Here is a 14,767-nt window from a genome sequence, read left to right as displayed (position 1 = left end):
TGCAAAAATACTTATTTTGAGATTTATGCGATATTGTTTGTGGTCACTTTACTATCATGCTTAAGTCCGGTCGCCAGTTACCGCCCCGGTCGTCAGTTATCGGTCAGTTCAGTTGTTTCACCCAGTATACTGTGGCAGTAGTCTGATCAGACGTACATTATTAAGTCCGGTCGCCAGTTACCGGCCCGGTCGCCAGTTACCGGTCAGCTCAGTTCAGTTCAGTTCAGGGACCACTTGCGTAGACCATAATCTCACCAGAAAATTATTACATGCTATTTCAGTACAGGGTTCCAAGGAGCAAATATTTTCACCATGATTTTCAGTTCAGTTATGCACGTACTATAATTAATCATGACACGATATTTTCAAGATATGCCTCATGACATGATATTTCCACTTGCATGCAAGCTTACTATTTATTTACTTGTTATTTACGGCATATGCATGTTGAGTCTTTAGACTCACTAGACTTGATTGTTGCAGGTACTGATGTTGATGTCGGGATCGAGGGCGGGGACCAGTGAGCCAGCTCGAGTCGGCAGTAGTAGAACCCGAGGACCTCAGTTCAGCATTTATTATTTTATTGCTCAACAATCGTTGGATGAACTTTTTATTGTTATTTCGAAAAATGTTAATTTTTTCCGCTGCCATTTTAAACATCAAACTTTATGTATCAGTTCATTTATGATTGAGGCAATTTTAATTATTTGAAAAGAAAAATTTTAAATTTCCCGCAAATTTTCAAGCACGGATTTTTAGGCCTCTACACTAAATCACCCTCTCTGATTGTCCATCGGTCTGAGGATGGAAGGCAGTAATGAATAGCAGTGTAGTACCCAATGCCTGATGCAGACTCTTCTAGAATGCAGAAGTGAATATCGGATCCCTATCTGACACGATGGACACTGGAATCCCATGCAGTTTGAATATCTCTCTGATATACAGCTCTGCGTAGTGAGTCATGGTGAACGTTTTCCTGATCGATAGAAAGTGTGCTGACTTAGTGAGCCGAACAACTATCACCCAAATGACATTATATCCTCCAGTAGTCCTCGGTAGTCCCGTCACGAAGTCCATGGTAATGTTCTTCCAATTCCACTCGGGAATAGGGAGTGGTCTCAGCTTCCCTGTAGGTCTCTGGTGTTGGTCCTTAACCTGCTGACATATCAAACACTCGGAGACGTAACGAATATATCCCGCTTCATGCCAGGCCACGAATAAAGAGACTGAAGATTCTTATACATCTTTGTACTCCCCGGATGGATGAAGTACGGGGTGTTGTAGGCCTCACTCAAGATATCTGCTTTCAAGAATCATGCTAGGAACCCACAGTCGGTCAGGATATCTGACTATGACATCTACAACTGTATACAACCTCCGGCCCTTAGCCTCAACCCTCTGTCTCCACTTCAGTAACTGCTCATTAGAAGTCTTCCCTGCTCGAATTCTGTCACTCAGTGTCGACTGTACTGTCAGGGTAGCAAGACTAGGGGCATCACCCCTGACATAGGCTGCAAGCTCAAACCTCTGAATCTCTTCCTGCAACGGTCTCTGTACTGACAACTGAGCGATCATTGCATTCTTCTTGCTTAGGGCCTCCGCAACCACATTAGCCTTACCCGGATGGTAGATAATTTCGTAGTCATAATCCTTCACTAGCTCTAGCCACCTCCACTGTCTCATATTTAGCTCTTTCTGCGTGAAGAAGTACTTCAGGCCCCTGTGATCAGTGAAAATCTTGCACTTCTCCCCACACAGATAATTCATCCAAATCTTTAGGGCGAAAACCACTACTGCTAGCTCAAGGTCATGAGCCGGATAGTTCTTCTCATGGACCTTTAGCTGTCTGGACGCGTAGGCTATGACTCTGTCATGCTGCATCAGAATCGTGCTCAAACTGAGCTTCGAAACATCTATATAAAGCACAAACTCTCATTGCCCTGATGGCATAGCTAGAACTGGCACTGAATTCAATGCCCGCTTCAACCTGTCGAAACTCTCCTGGCATTCCGTTCCCCAAGTAAATTTGGCATTCTTCTTCGTCAAGGTGGTCATAGGCACCGCAATAGTAGAGAAGCCCTAAATGAACATCCAATAGTATCCAGTCAATCTTAAGAAACTGCGGATCTCTGTCACACTCTTAGACACTGGCCAATCTTGGACTACCTCAACCTTGCTGGGATCGACCTCCACTCCATCTCGGGATACAATGTGGCCCAAGAATGCCACTATGTCAAGCAAGAACTCGTACTTACTGGACTTGGCATACAACCATCTGTCCTGTAAAGTCTGCAGTAAGGTCCTCAGATGCTGGCTGTTCTCCTCTCTGTTATTTGAATAGATCAGGATGTCGTCTATGAAAACTATAACAAACTGATCCAAATATGGCTGAAACACGCGATTCATGATATCCATGAAGATCGCTGGCGCATTCGACAATCCGAAGGGCATCACCATAAACTCATAGTGCCCATAACACGTCCTGAATGCCGTCTTATGCACGTCAGACTCTCACCTTCAGCTGGTGGTATCCTGATCAGATATCTATCTTCGAGAATACTGATGCTCCCTGAAGCTGATCAAATAGATCCTCGATCCTGGGCAGTGGATACTTGTTCTTGATCGTGACTCTGTTCAGTTATCTGTAATCAATGCAGAGACGCATGCTACCATCTTTCTTCTTAACAAACCGTACCGGTGCGCCCCATGGAGAAAAGTTAGGGCGAATGAAACCCTTATCTAACAAGTCATGTATCTGATCCTTCAGTTCTTTCATCTCTACAGGTGCTAGATGATAGGGTGCCTTAGAAATCGGCACGGTATCTGGCATAAGCTCGATAGAATATTTCACCTCTCTGTCTGGTGGAACGCTTGAAACATCATATGGGAAAACACTGGGGAAGTCCCTAACCACTTCAAACTCCTCTAGCCTCTGACTGACTGGCTCGGTCACTGTTAGGATACTGGCCAAAAATGCCCGGAAGCTTCTCCTCATGAGCTTCCTCCCACAGATACAAGAAATGATGTGAGACATTTGCTGATGTCTGGCTGCCTCCAATATAAACAGCTTACCGCTGGGTGTTCGGACAGATACAGACCTCCATCGAAAATCTATGAAAGCTCCATTTCAAGAAAGTCAGTCCATGCCCAAAATGATGTCAAACGCCGGTAACGGTAGCACAATCAAATCTGCCTGCACCACATTTTTCTGTAACCGAAGCTCCAATATGTTCACTATCTGTGATATGAACATCTGATCTCCGGAGGGAATCGATACTCTGAATATTAAATCCATATCTTTTGGTATGATTCCTAGTCGCTTGACGAAAGATTCGGATATAAACGAATGTGTAGCTCCGGAGTCTAGTAATACGTTCGTGGGTACACCTGAAATATATATCTTTTATGTGACAAAACATACCATCAAATCTGATCGAGTTGAACTTAAGAAACTTTCTACCAGCAGTTATCCCAAAATCCTCGAAAAAATACTGATTTACTTCTAGCACCAAATAAAAAAAATTCGAATTTTTTTACCTCGAAGTTTTCAAAAATTACAATTTGGCCCTAAAAGTTTCGAATTCTTTACATTTGGCCCTATAATTTTTGAAAATTGCATTTTTGTGCCAAAAATTTCGAATTTATTCCAATTAAACCTTAACATTCTCGAAAATTAAGAATTTGATCCCAAAAATTCGAAAAATTCAAAAATAGCCCTTAAAATTCTGGTTTTACAATTAGGTCCCTATACTTTCGGTTATTGCAATATGGTATTTAAATCCATTAGTCAATTGAATCCTTAAGTCCAACTATTTAGAACATGCAAGCTAATTTATTCTAAGTTCTCAATCCCAAAATAATTCCCACAACAATCATATAACTCATGCAATCAAGGTGGTAATTTAAAATTCTTAAACATAAAGGTTACCGGTGATCAGTATAGAGTCTGTCTCCACCTCAGCCTCCTCCGCATGCATCACATATGCCCTGCCAGTAGTGGGGCCCTTGTTCTTAGGGCAATCTTCCGCCTTGTGACCCTCATCCTCCCATATGAAACATTTGAAAGTCCCCCACATACATTTGCCGAAGTGGAACCGATTGCACTTCTTGCACGACTGTCTGTCCCCCGGCTTAGGAGCCCCTGGTGCCTGTGGTGGCCGCTGCTGTCCAGGCCTCTTAAACTGTCACAGGGTCTTCTGCTGCCCCAGATGCCTCGGTGGCCCTGTGAACTGCTTTTTCTGCGTCTTTGAGCTAGACTGGATCTGATGCCTCTTTCTCTGCATCTCCACATCAATGTCCCTCAGGGCCTGCTCCGCCTGTAAAGCACAAGCGATGGCCTCATCATAGCTCGTCTGTCTCATCAACATCACAACCCGGTGCAAAGTAGGCCTGAGGCCATCCATGAAATGCCTTAGCTTCTGGGCGGCATCTCTCGTAATAAGGGACAGAAAGTGAAAACCCCTATCAAACTTTCGAATAAACTATGCCTCAATCGAGTCCCCTAGTGGAGACTCATGAACTCCCTTGTCAGGCGACCCCTGACATATGCTGGGAAATATTTGTTGAAGAAAATCACTTTGAACTGACTCCAAGTGAGAGTATACAAATCCACCCCATGAGCGGCTCCCTCCCACTATAGTGACGCGTCATCTCTCAACATATATGTGGCGCACCTGACCCGGTCGCCATCCCTCATCTGCAGATACTGAAAAATGTAACTCCAAAGACCGTATCCAACCCTCTGCCAAGAACGGATCTGTGGTGCCCCCGAACTCCTTCGGGTTGAGCCGTCTGAACTGCTCACAGATGTCTTTGTGGTCTCGGAGCCTGCTGTGCCTGCTCCATTAGTCTAGCAATGCCCTCGAGGACTCGATTAGCTGTGTTCCCTGGCGATGGCGGTGGTGGTGGTAGGCCTCTATCGCATCCAGTAGTATCATCCTGTCGGTCAATGCTAGCGGTGCGTCTGGGAGGCATGCTATCTGAATACAGTCAACATTCTAAACGTAACCCTTCATGCAATTTAATCTAATTTTTTTCAAAACATTTAATCCTTATGTTCTGTAAATCACTGTAAAACGTGTATAATCTGATCATGCAGGTGATAGCACCAAACGATTTTAAACTTTTAAAATCATACAAACTTACATACTTGAGTATTAATAGATATGATTAATAGATAACTAAGCGGAGAAAATCATACAAACTTACAAATTTTAATATAAATGCGTGCAAAGAGTATTAATAGATAACTAAGCGGACATAATCTCTAGTACGGCTGATTATTGCACTTCACATTTAGAACTATATTTTAATAGAAATTCAATTTCCACTATTTGCTGCCTACTTCTCTTAACGGCTATTGGTTTTACCCTTTCATGTGATCAAATAGACCTATTGTCTCACATTTTACATGATTTATTTAAACACAGATAAAATTATGTTGGTAACATAGTTGAGACGTGCATATTCTCGACATTTCAGATGGAAGCTTTCGCCGGCAGCTATTACTGAAAATATTTTAGAGTCACGATTCCACAACATCTTACTGAATGTTTTCAACATAACCTTGATTGCCACGATCCAAACTTAGGGACGTAATTCTTCTCCCCTCATCACCTAAAATTCCTGCTCGCCAATGTTCTAGAAAACGCTGTATTGGGACTGGAAGTCTATTAATATCAACGAGCCTTACAAACTCCCACATTTTTTAAAGATTGCCTGAAATCTTAAAAGTATTCTGTAGTTATTCTTCTACTTAATGGCCACCGGGTGTGATTTGTTCTTTTGCCGTATGGTATGCTGAGATTAAGCTAAACATGTATACACACATATATAAAGTTGAAGAGTAACAACCACAAATTTCAAACAAGCATTCATCCTACATAAGATGTCCAAAAGAAGATATTTGAATTTGATTCAGGAAAAAATCTATAATGTGTCAAAACCCCAGTTAAAGTCAACAATGATACAGCTTAGCTATGTTCAAGCACCATGTCATGTCTTCTGAGGTGAATTTTCTTGAACGTTGTTCAGGATATCTAACGGCATGCTGCTTGACTTTTTCGATTTTTTGCTCCTGGAAGGCTGCAAGAGATGTAAGATGAACCGAGTTACACAAAGCATGCTGCGAAACGTAGCAGGGACAAGACGTATCTTTATGTATGGTACAAATACAAATTTGTATAAAATTTTAAGGGCGGAATTGTGAAGTGGGTGTCATAATTGAAATTAAAATAAACTTCACTCACCGCTTCATCGGCATCTCTCTTAAGAAGCTTCTTTCCTGTTTCCAGAAAGTGGAGCACTTCATGTTTAGAACGAAATTTGCGCCCCGATGGATCAAAGAAGTACTGCGAATGAAGAATGTTAGGCATCAAATAGCCAAGGATATAGTTGACAGAATACATTTAGAAATGCACAAGAAAAGGGATGGCCTACAAAAAAAATGTGGAAATATATAGAAAGACTGAAAATTATTGGAACACGAAAGAAAGTGTACCATAGAAATCATGAATAAGTGTTAGCAATTAATAGCACTAAAAAATGCACTCAATAACGGATTAGAACATTTAAACCTAATTGCACACTGTAATAATCTCCATGGATATAATTTCAAGAGAGGAAAGGAGGCAGCCTTGAACAAATATGAAAAGACCTTTTACTCATTTTAAAGTTACTCCCCATTCAGGTGGATCCTCTTTATGTCAAAAGGTACTTGATATGAAATGACACTAATTGTGAATACATGCATAAGAAATATAGAGCAGAAAGGGCCCTCAACATAACAAGCACTTATCTTAAACTACATCAAGTAGCAGTTTAAAGAAGTACAATGATATGGATCAACACGCACCATCATTCATACCTACTGAACAGGTCATATTGCACCACCAACAAAAGAGAGAAAAATCATTGACTGAAATATGGTATACCCAATGTAAAATGGTTAACGCTATGACATTTCTTGCAGGCACTATCTTATGAAACAAAATCTGCCACTGCCACAAACACCTTAGTCTTGTGTATGTTTCAACATAGTTGTCAACAAAACCCTGTTATATTAGAACTGGTTTTCCAGCAAAATATTTGAGAAGACACAATCATTGCAATGCTGATCTCTATCATCAAATAAAGTATTACGTTGTAAAATGTGGGTTCTCACTCCTCAAGTTTGATATACCATAATAACAGCTGATTAAAAAAGTTATAAACTGAAATATCAAGGAAAAAGAAAGATCCCAACATCTATAAATGTGACCGAGCCTCACCATAACTTTAGAATCAAAATAGTGCTCTAAACAAACTTGTAGGTCTACACCTCGCAGGAAACTCCCCACTTGCTCAGTAACAAGTGCAGGAATACAACTTACAGCAACGTTAGAACTCCAAATCAGCGAAATAAACTTACGTAAGGCAGTGGATAGCAGGACCATCCAAGTCTTTTATCTAACATAAACCAAAATCCTCAATTGTCTCAAGAACTTAACATATGATTTGAAACTTCAGTATAAATATCTAGTAAAAATGTAAAAAAAAACATTCAATAAGAAATAATACATTTTTGGTTTTCAAAATATAAGTGGAAACAACTTTGCAGAAGGGGAACACATGTTCTTCATCAGGGATAAAATGTTCTACCACACAAAAACCATTTTTGATTTTTTAAATCTATCAAATGAAGAAACATAAATGAAAACAGTATTTATACAAATACTACCTTAAGTGCATAGATGAAAAATATGGGGTAAATACCAGACTATAAATATTTAATTTAATATATATTTTAACTGCAAAAAGATGAAACAGATTTATATCTTTTGTGGACGAAAAACTGAGGGAAATTGCTTTATCAGCACTTAAGCTGTTTCCATGGAGGACCAGACTTTCAATCTGATTCTCCAGCCATTGGACAACCAATGTGGAATGCTCAACTGATAAGCTAAGAATAAAGGAGATTTTGGTCCTGTGGCAGGCTGCTTCAACAGATATCTAGCTGTTGTTTGCTCCACGGAAATGTGGAACTTATCCTCATTGAGACAGGTCAATCAGGTGTGCTAGCCTGCTAGGTACATCAAGTATGCATAGATTCGGTCCTGAAACTCCATCTCTAGACTATTCCGGGTTTTCCTTGAAGTTACCAACAATACTAAAACAAAACAGGATTAATATCTGTTCCTCTTCGGGCATAAGGAGCTCCGCAAAGTGACATGATTTAAAGATGGTTCAGATTCTCATATGGAACTAGATGGCCAAACACCATGATTAGGGTAAGTGAAGGAGAAGAGGCTGACAAGAAGATCCAAGAAATAAAGTTCTTGCAGTTACGTTAATAAATAATTTATTCAAGCCACTGGGGGACTGCAGGTATTGTGAGGTCCTAGCATGCAGGGATTTCGATATTCCAGGTCAGTTGATTAACGGTGAATCCTATCTGTATTGATTAGAGCAAGAATCACAAGATTAATTGTGTGATATAACTTCAAATCAACTACAAGCAACATGGCAAAAATCATTGCATGTGGGACAGATATAAATACTAATTATTTAATAGTAGAAGGTTTTGAACTTCTATCTTAAATACCTAAAGAAAATGTCTCAACATCCAAAAAATGAAAATTAAAGCAAAACGTTCTTGGGTGATTTCAAATATTAGTGTAAAAAAGAAAAAATTTTGCTGGCACAATCTAGGGTAAAACCATCAACATAATTTTAAGATTTCAATTATCAATGATAATATATAAGCTAGTCCAAGAACATGGTCAACAGCCCAACATCTATCATTGAGTAATCATGTCTGGAAATTTCTGAGTCACAACTAGGATGTAAACAAAACGAGCAGGTTCGTGAGCTTTTCAAACTGACTCAATGAATATTTGATTCGTATTCGAACTTATCAAAGCTGAGTCAAACTTGAATATGCTCAAACTTTTTTTTGAGTCGAACTCGAGCTAAAATTATTTAGTTCGATAGTTCGCAAGATACTCGCGAACTTCAATATTTTATTAATATAATATAATATAATTATATGTTCAATACATATACATTTTGAGCTTTCAAACCTTCATTCTCGAACCTTAATATTCGAGCAAAAGTTCAAATAGCTCGCAAATAGATTCAAACATTTCAAGCCAAATTGGAACTCGAGCAAAAAATTTAAAAATTTCGAGCTTCGGATCGAGCAATGTTTTAAAAGGCTCCACCTAGGCATCGGGCGACCAGCGGCGGGGGACCGATTTTTAGAAAAGTGATGCTTCTGAGCGTTGTTAAAAAAACCGGGCACCTACGCTGCCTAGGGGACCGCCTGATTTAATATATAGATTTTTTCAAATTTTAAATTTATTTTTAAAAATGTTCGATAGGTTTTTCGATTTATTTGTATCGGATAAAGAAGAAGAATATGACATTAATTTTGAGTATGAAAAAATGTTTGATGGTTGAACAAATTAAGATCTCCTTTTTGCTTATTTGATCTTCGGCCTTTTTGATCTATTATGTGAATATGTAACCAAGGCTCATTGGAGAGAACCTTGAGATCTCATATTCAATATATTTTTGTAAGAATTCGAAACTGGAAGCTTATTCAATTATCTCTCCAGTAAATACAATAGATTGTCCCTCATTTACATTAAAGAAATAATTTCAAATCTGCTAATCTATAGAAAGAAATCATTCAAAATAGAGAACGATTTGTAAGGAAACATGATATCCGAATCATTTATTCAAAGACAGATAATTAACCACGATCCTAGACTTCGGCATATGAGTTCTTGAATTTCACATGTGTGTATCCCGATGACTTGACCTCATTCTGAGTTGTCGGGTTCGTGACATCACCCTCCTTTGGAGAATCGGGTTTGTCCTCAAACACAAACTCGGGATACTCAGTTGGTAAAGTCACTGGAATGTTTATATGAAACACACTGTTTATACAATTGCTAGATCTATCATAGATATTTGTAGATATCATCATATTGAAAATAAAATTATGTCCATCACATTAGACAATGCATCAAAAAATAATGTTGCGATAAGATAATAAAAGACCATTCTCAAACCGATGCTAAATGTTGTAATATTTCATGTTAGATGTGCATTTCAAATAATTAATTTATGTGTTAAAGATGGTTTCGTAAATTGATGCGTCAAAATGATATGATAAATAATTTAAACGTTTATGTGAAAGATGTTAAACATAAAATGTTTCCTACTATCTTTGAAACTCGTTGGAATTCTCTTTATCATTTGCTTAATACAATATTATCATATAAAGATTTGCTCAATTAGCTTTATAATTCTATTGTTGCATCTTCTGTTCAACCTGAAGAGAATGATTGAGATTTTATTACTAAATGTACTGTTTTTTATAAACATTTAAAGATCCAACTGAAAGATTTTCTGGCATTTATTGCCCTACCAATATCTCTTTTTAATTCCTCTTATTTTCAATATATTTTATAAATTTGTTTAATATAGAGATTATGAGATTTTGTTACAATTTGTATTAAGCATGGAAGAAATTTTTTTAAAATAATGGGAGGTAATCCTGTGTGTTCTCTAATAACTTTACTAAACCCGAGTTGTCATGGGGTCATTAGATATATTATTTGAATATTATGGTAAATTCAAGAAGAAGAGTGTTGGCGATCAGATGACGTCAGCGATGCAATCTCTTCAAAAAATGTTTCAATTGTATTCCAGTGAATAAGGATCGGAGAAAGAGCCAGAGTTGAAAGAAAGTTCGGTTGAGAAATCAAACGGAATCTACTTTCTATGAACTTTAGGACGCCAGAAATATAAAAGAAAAATAGTGTACACAAGCTCATCAAATTTTTGAATCAGAATTTTCAAATAAAAGATACCTTCGATGTTTTACAATGGTGGAAAGAAAATTCAAGACAAATATAATCTTATTATCAATTGCAAGCATAGCATCTAAGTCGGCCTTCTCAACATGCAGCGACCGATTAATTGGAGATCATAGATGTAATCTTTGTTCAGAGTCGCTTACCATGCTTCTATTACTACAAGATTGGTTTAACGCTAAAAAAAGAATACGACATCGATTAATTTGCGAGTCCATACTATGAAGTAGAAGAAGAATATTCTAGAATTGTTTTAACTTTTAATTAATAATGATGAAAATTGAGATGTAATTTTTTTTAGCTAAAAGTTTAAATGTTATTTCTAAGTTGAAATTTCAGTAAATGAATATTTATTTTTTTGATTTTGTTTGCAATTTTTAATATAGTATTCTTTAATATTTGAAAAATCTAAAAAAATACCTTAAATTCAAAGCGTAAATTCAAAGCATTTGCGCCTATGCATCAAGTTTTCGTCGTCATGAGAATATTAAATTCGAAGAATAGGCGCCTAAGTGCCTACCTTTGCGCACCTAAGCGTTCATGCATCAAGAGGAGAGGTGCCTCAGCGCCCGTCATCGGCGCTTCAGCGCCTAAGCCACACAATTTCATAAATGTGGGCACGAAACATGTCCGATGATACCGAATCGGAGTTCTAGTTCGAATTGGTTGCAAAGTTTTACCTACGAACCGGAACCGGTTTTCAGACGGTCCGGACCTCTGGCACCGGAACCGGAGAACCCTTAAGCATGCCTATGTTCAAGTCAACAAATTCTTGTTTAAACCGACTATAGCCCGAACTTGAACAAACTCGGTAACACACAAATCTCAAGATCCAACAAGCTCATTATTTAAACTTGGCAAATTTGTGGGCATTCCAGAAACTTATATGTTTCCCATCAGTTCAATATAGCCATAGTCCGTCTGATCACATTCTGGATCAGAGCCCACAATATAGCAGTAAAAGAAACATACATTTATGGAAATGAAAAACAACGTACAAAATTACAAACAAATCAAAATGGAAGTATCACGCAACAAACATAAATACAGCAGTGACAGAAACCTGAATTTTTAAAAATGAAAAAAACATTAATGGAAGTATAAAGCAACAAACATAGGAAGAAAAAGAAACCATACTCTGTCAATAAGTCCAGTAGAGGCGCCCGAGGTGCGAACTCTCAAGTCAATTCTCCAGTCCTCGGGCAACCACTCGGGCTTCTTAGCCATTTCCTCCATATTTCGCCTCTTCGACACCTTGGGGGTCGGCTCCGCCAAAAAATCCCCCGGAGCCACCATCGAAATCGGTACCGCGTCGATGATGGGCATCGACTCAAAGCCACCCTCCTGTTGATGATTCTGGTCTCTCGGGGAGTCGCCTCCATCGACGTCGGCGAAGGCCCCGGATCCCAGGACCGGGTCGGGACGGGTCTGATTTGGATTTTCGGGTTGCGACATGGCAATCTTTGCGGAAACAGTGCGAATAGCTCAAATTTGAACAAGCAAAACTGAGAAGAATGTCCGATTTTATTACTCCATGAATCTATGAGAAAGACAATTAAAATAACAATAATAAATGCTTTCAACTGAAATCAACGCCACTTTCAAGATTTTGTTGTAATCCTACCAGGATTTGGTAGATACTGCCATTTTATTGCAGAGCGGTAATTATACTTTATTTTCATTTATTACTCATGATTTTGAGCTACCGTCAAATTTATTCAAATTAAATTAGTCTAATCATACAGGCTTCCATCTTTTTAAAGTTTGATTCATATTAATACAAAATTTCATGAGTACAATGAATTCATATATTTATTATAAGATAGACATTAAATTAATTTAAATACAAAATGTTTAATACTCATCAAATTATTTTATATGACTTCATAATAATTATATCTTAAAAAAAGTCGCTTGTAATGATCATGGGTCATCATTAGGCTGAACAAACAAAAGCCTCGGCTCATACCCACGCACCACTATCGGTCATGGGTCGTTAAGATGATCCACCACTCATAGAATATCCCACTCTTGTAAAGTAGTTTCTTTCGCCTTCCCCAACACTTGAACTCAGGACCTCCAGGCTTAAATACCTAGATTCCTAAGTATTGGTATCAGTTGGGCTATTTTTTTTTAATCATTAAACTCGGCCTACCCTCACAAGTACATAAAAATATTTTTTATAAAATATTTTGCATCATTTTAAAATAATAAATCGACCAATTAGTACTTGAAGATAAATGGAAATATCTCAATGCATAAAATCGTTAAGTGTTTACCAACCTAAAAAGCAATAAACTTGAAAAGTATCATCCTCTCAAAAATCATTCAAAAGCATAAATAAATAGTCTTAAAAATCTTTAACTTAAATCATAAACTTAAAATTAGGAGTGCGGAGAAGTAGAAGCGCTGGTTCTCGAGTTATGTGCACCTTCAGTCCAGTCAGATTAGGCATCGAAGTCTCTCTCAACATTATTATCATACACACATGTATCAATCACATCTAGTGAGTCTAAAGAGTCAACACATCATATTTTTTATAACAATTAATACGTATAAAATCACATGCAACAGTGAAAATTCTTGTACTTAAAATATGTTTTCATGAAGATGCATAAACTTCAAACATGAACATTTTCATGATGCATAAAACATAAAATAAAAACGTTTCATAATCTTATACATAAATATTTTCATACACATTTTCATATAAACCTAAACATATTCATATTCATATCCATATTCATATCAACATATTCATATCATCATATTCATATTCATATCATCCTCAACATATTCATATCATCATCAACATATATGTATTCTTTTTTCCTTTCGTTGAATTCAGATAGTTAATTGTGACTTTCGTGTTCATCTACGTCTACGTCTACGTGTTGGACGATGGATCCATCTACATGTAACCATAATACTGGGCGGCGGAGGACACTAGCAATACTCTCACCGATCAACTGGGCCCAGACCTTACGTATTAACATGTCATCGTATACATCTACATATCCGTATCCAAGAAAACACGATCGTCGGACTCCCACTAGGACCATAGCCCTCACGATATCTCCAACATATCATCGTATTAGTCACAATTACTTCACTTCCTTCAACATTTCATATTCTCATCACTTAATAAAAATCATGCATTTAATATCATTTTTCTTTAAAAACAAGCATGCAATCTATCTTTTAACGTTATCGTTTCCTCGTAAAAATTCAAAAATATTTTTAAAAGAAACCCTTCAACATATAAAAATCCACAAATCTTTTAAATAAAATATTTCAACATCATAAACATTTAAAATATGCATTTAAATCATAAACATTTAAAATAGACATTTTAACATATTAAATCATAACCTTATAAAGCAACATTTTGACATAATAAATCGTAAATATTTAAAATCCATGTCATAAAAATTTATACACATTTAAAATAATCATATTAGCATATAAAACAGCAATCAGGACACTGCCATGACGTTTACTAATTTCTAGGTGTAAAATGACTGTTTTACCCCTGGACGTAAAATTTCACGTTTTGGACATATTCTTAATTTCATTGCCTCTAACATGTCCCAAATAATTATTTAAGCTTACTTGAATTTTCTCATATTTTTATTTGGTTTAAATCAAGGACTTTTAATTTATTTTTTAGAAGTGACGTATTAATGCGTTTTAATCTCGAATTAAACCAAACCTTAATATAAAATTCTCAAATTAAAAACTTAGACTTTTAATAATTATTTAAGCTTAAACCTAATTTTGCATAATTTTATTCCGCATAAAACTAGGTGTTTCAATTAATTCGTTAATAAACGTTTCGTGCGGCGATAAAATCTCGGATAAATCCAAAACTAGTTATTTTGACCCCAAATTTTAAAAATAGCATT

The 14,767-nt window shown here is 37.1% G+C and overlaps 1 protein-coding gene across 3 annotated transcripts; it reads right to left on the bottom strand.

Moving 5' to 3' along the window:
- Window positions 1–5,829: 5,829 nt before the first annotated feature.
- Window positions 5,830–12,524, bottom strand: LOC142531823 (methyl-CpG-binding domain-containing protein 6-like). Of its 3 annotated transcripts, XM_075638095.1 has the most exons (4): window positions 12,000–12,521; window positions 6,249–6,350; window positions 5,979–6,084; window positions 5,830–5,935 (listed from the first exon to the last, which is right to left on the bottom strand). In XM_075638095.1, exons 1-3 carry the CDS (start codon window positions 12,315–12,317, stop codon window positions 5,995–5,997), a joined length of 510 nt encoding a protein of 169 aa, XP_075494210.1. In that variant the 5' UTR covers window positions 12,318–12,521; the 3' UTR covers window positions 5,830–5,935; window positions 5,979–5,994. The 3 variants fall into 3 exon arrangements, with proteins under 3 accessions (XP_075494210.1, XP_075494208.1, XP_075494209.1); XM_075638093.1 differs by having other exon boundaries at window positions 5,830–6,076; window positions 6,240–6,350; window positions 12,000–12,524; XM_075638094.1 differs by having other exon boundaries at window positions 5,830–6,084; window positions 12,000–12,520.
- Window positions 12,525–14,767: the final 2,243 nt, after the last annotated feature.

The sequence above is a fragment of the Primulina tabacum genome, chromosome 17 (assembly GCF_025594145.1).
Source record: "Primulina tabacum isolate GXHZ01 chromosome 17, ASM2559414v2, whole genome shotgun sequence".
NCBI classification, from domain to species: Eukaryota; Viridiplantae; Streptophyta; class Magnoliopsida; order Lamiales; family Gesneriaceae; genus Primulina; species Primulina tabacum.
The sequence above is the reverse complement of the archived record's forward strand: the minus strand, read 5'-3'. Positions and strand labels throughout refer to the sequence as shown.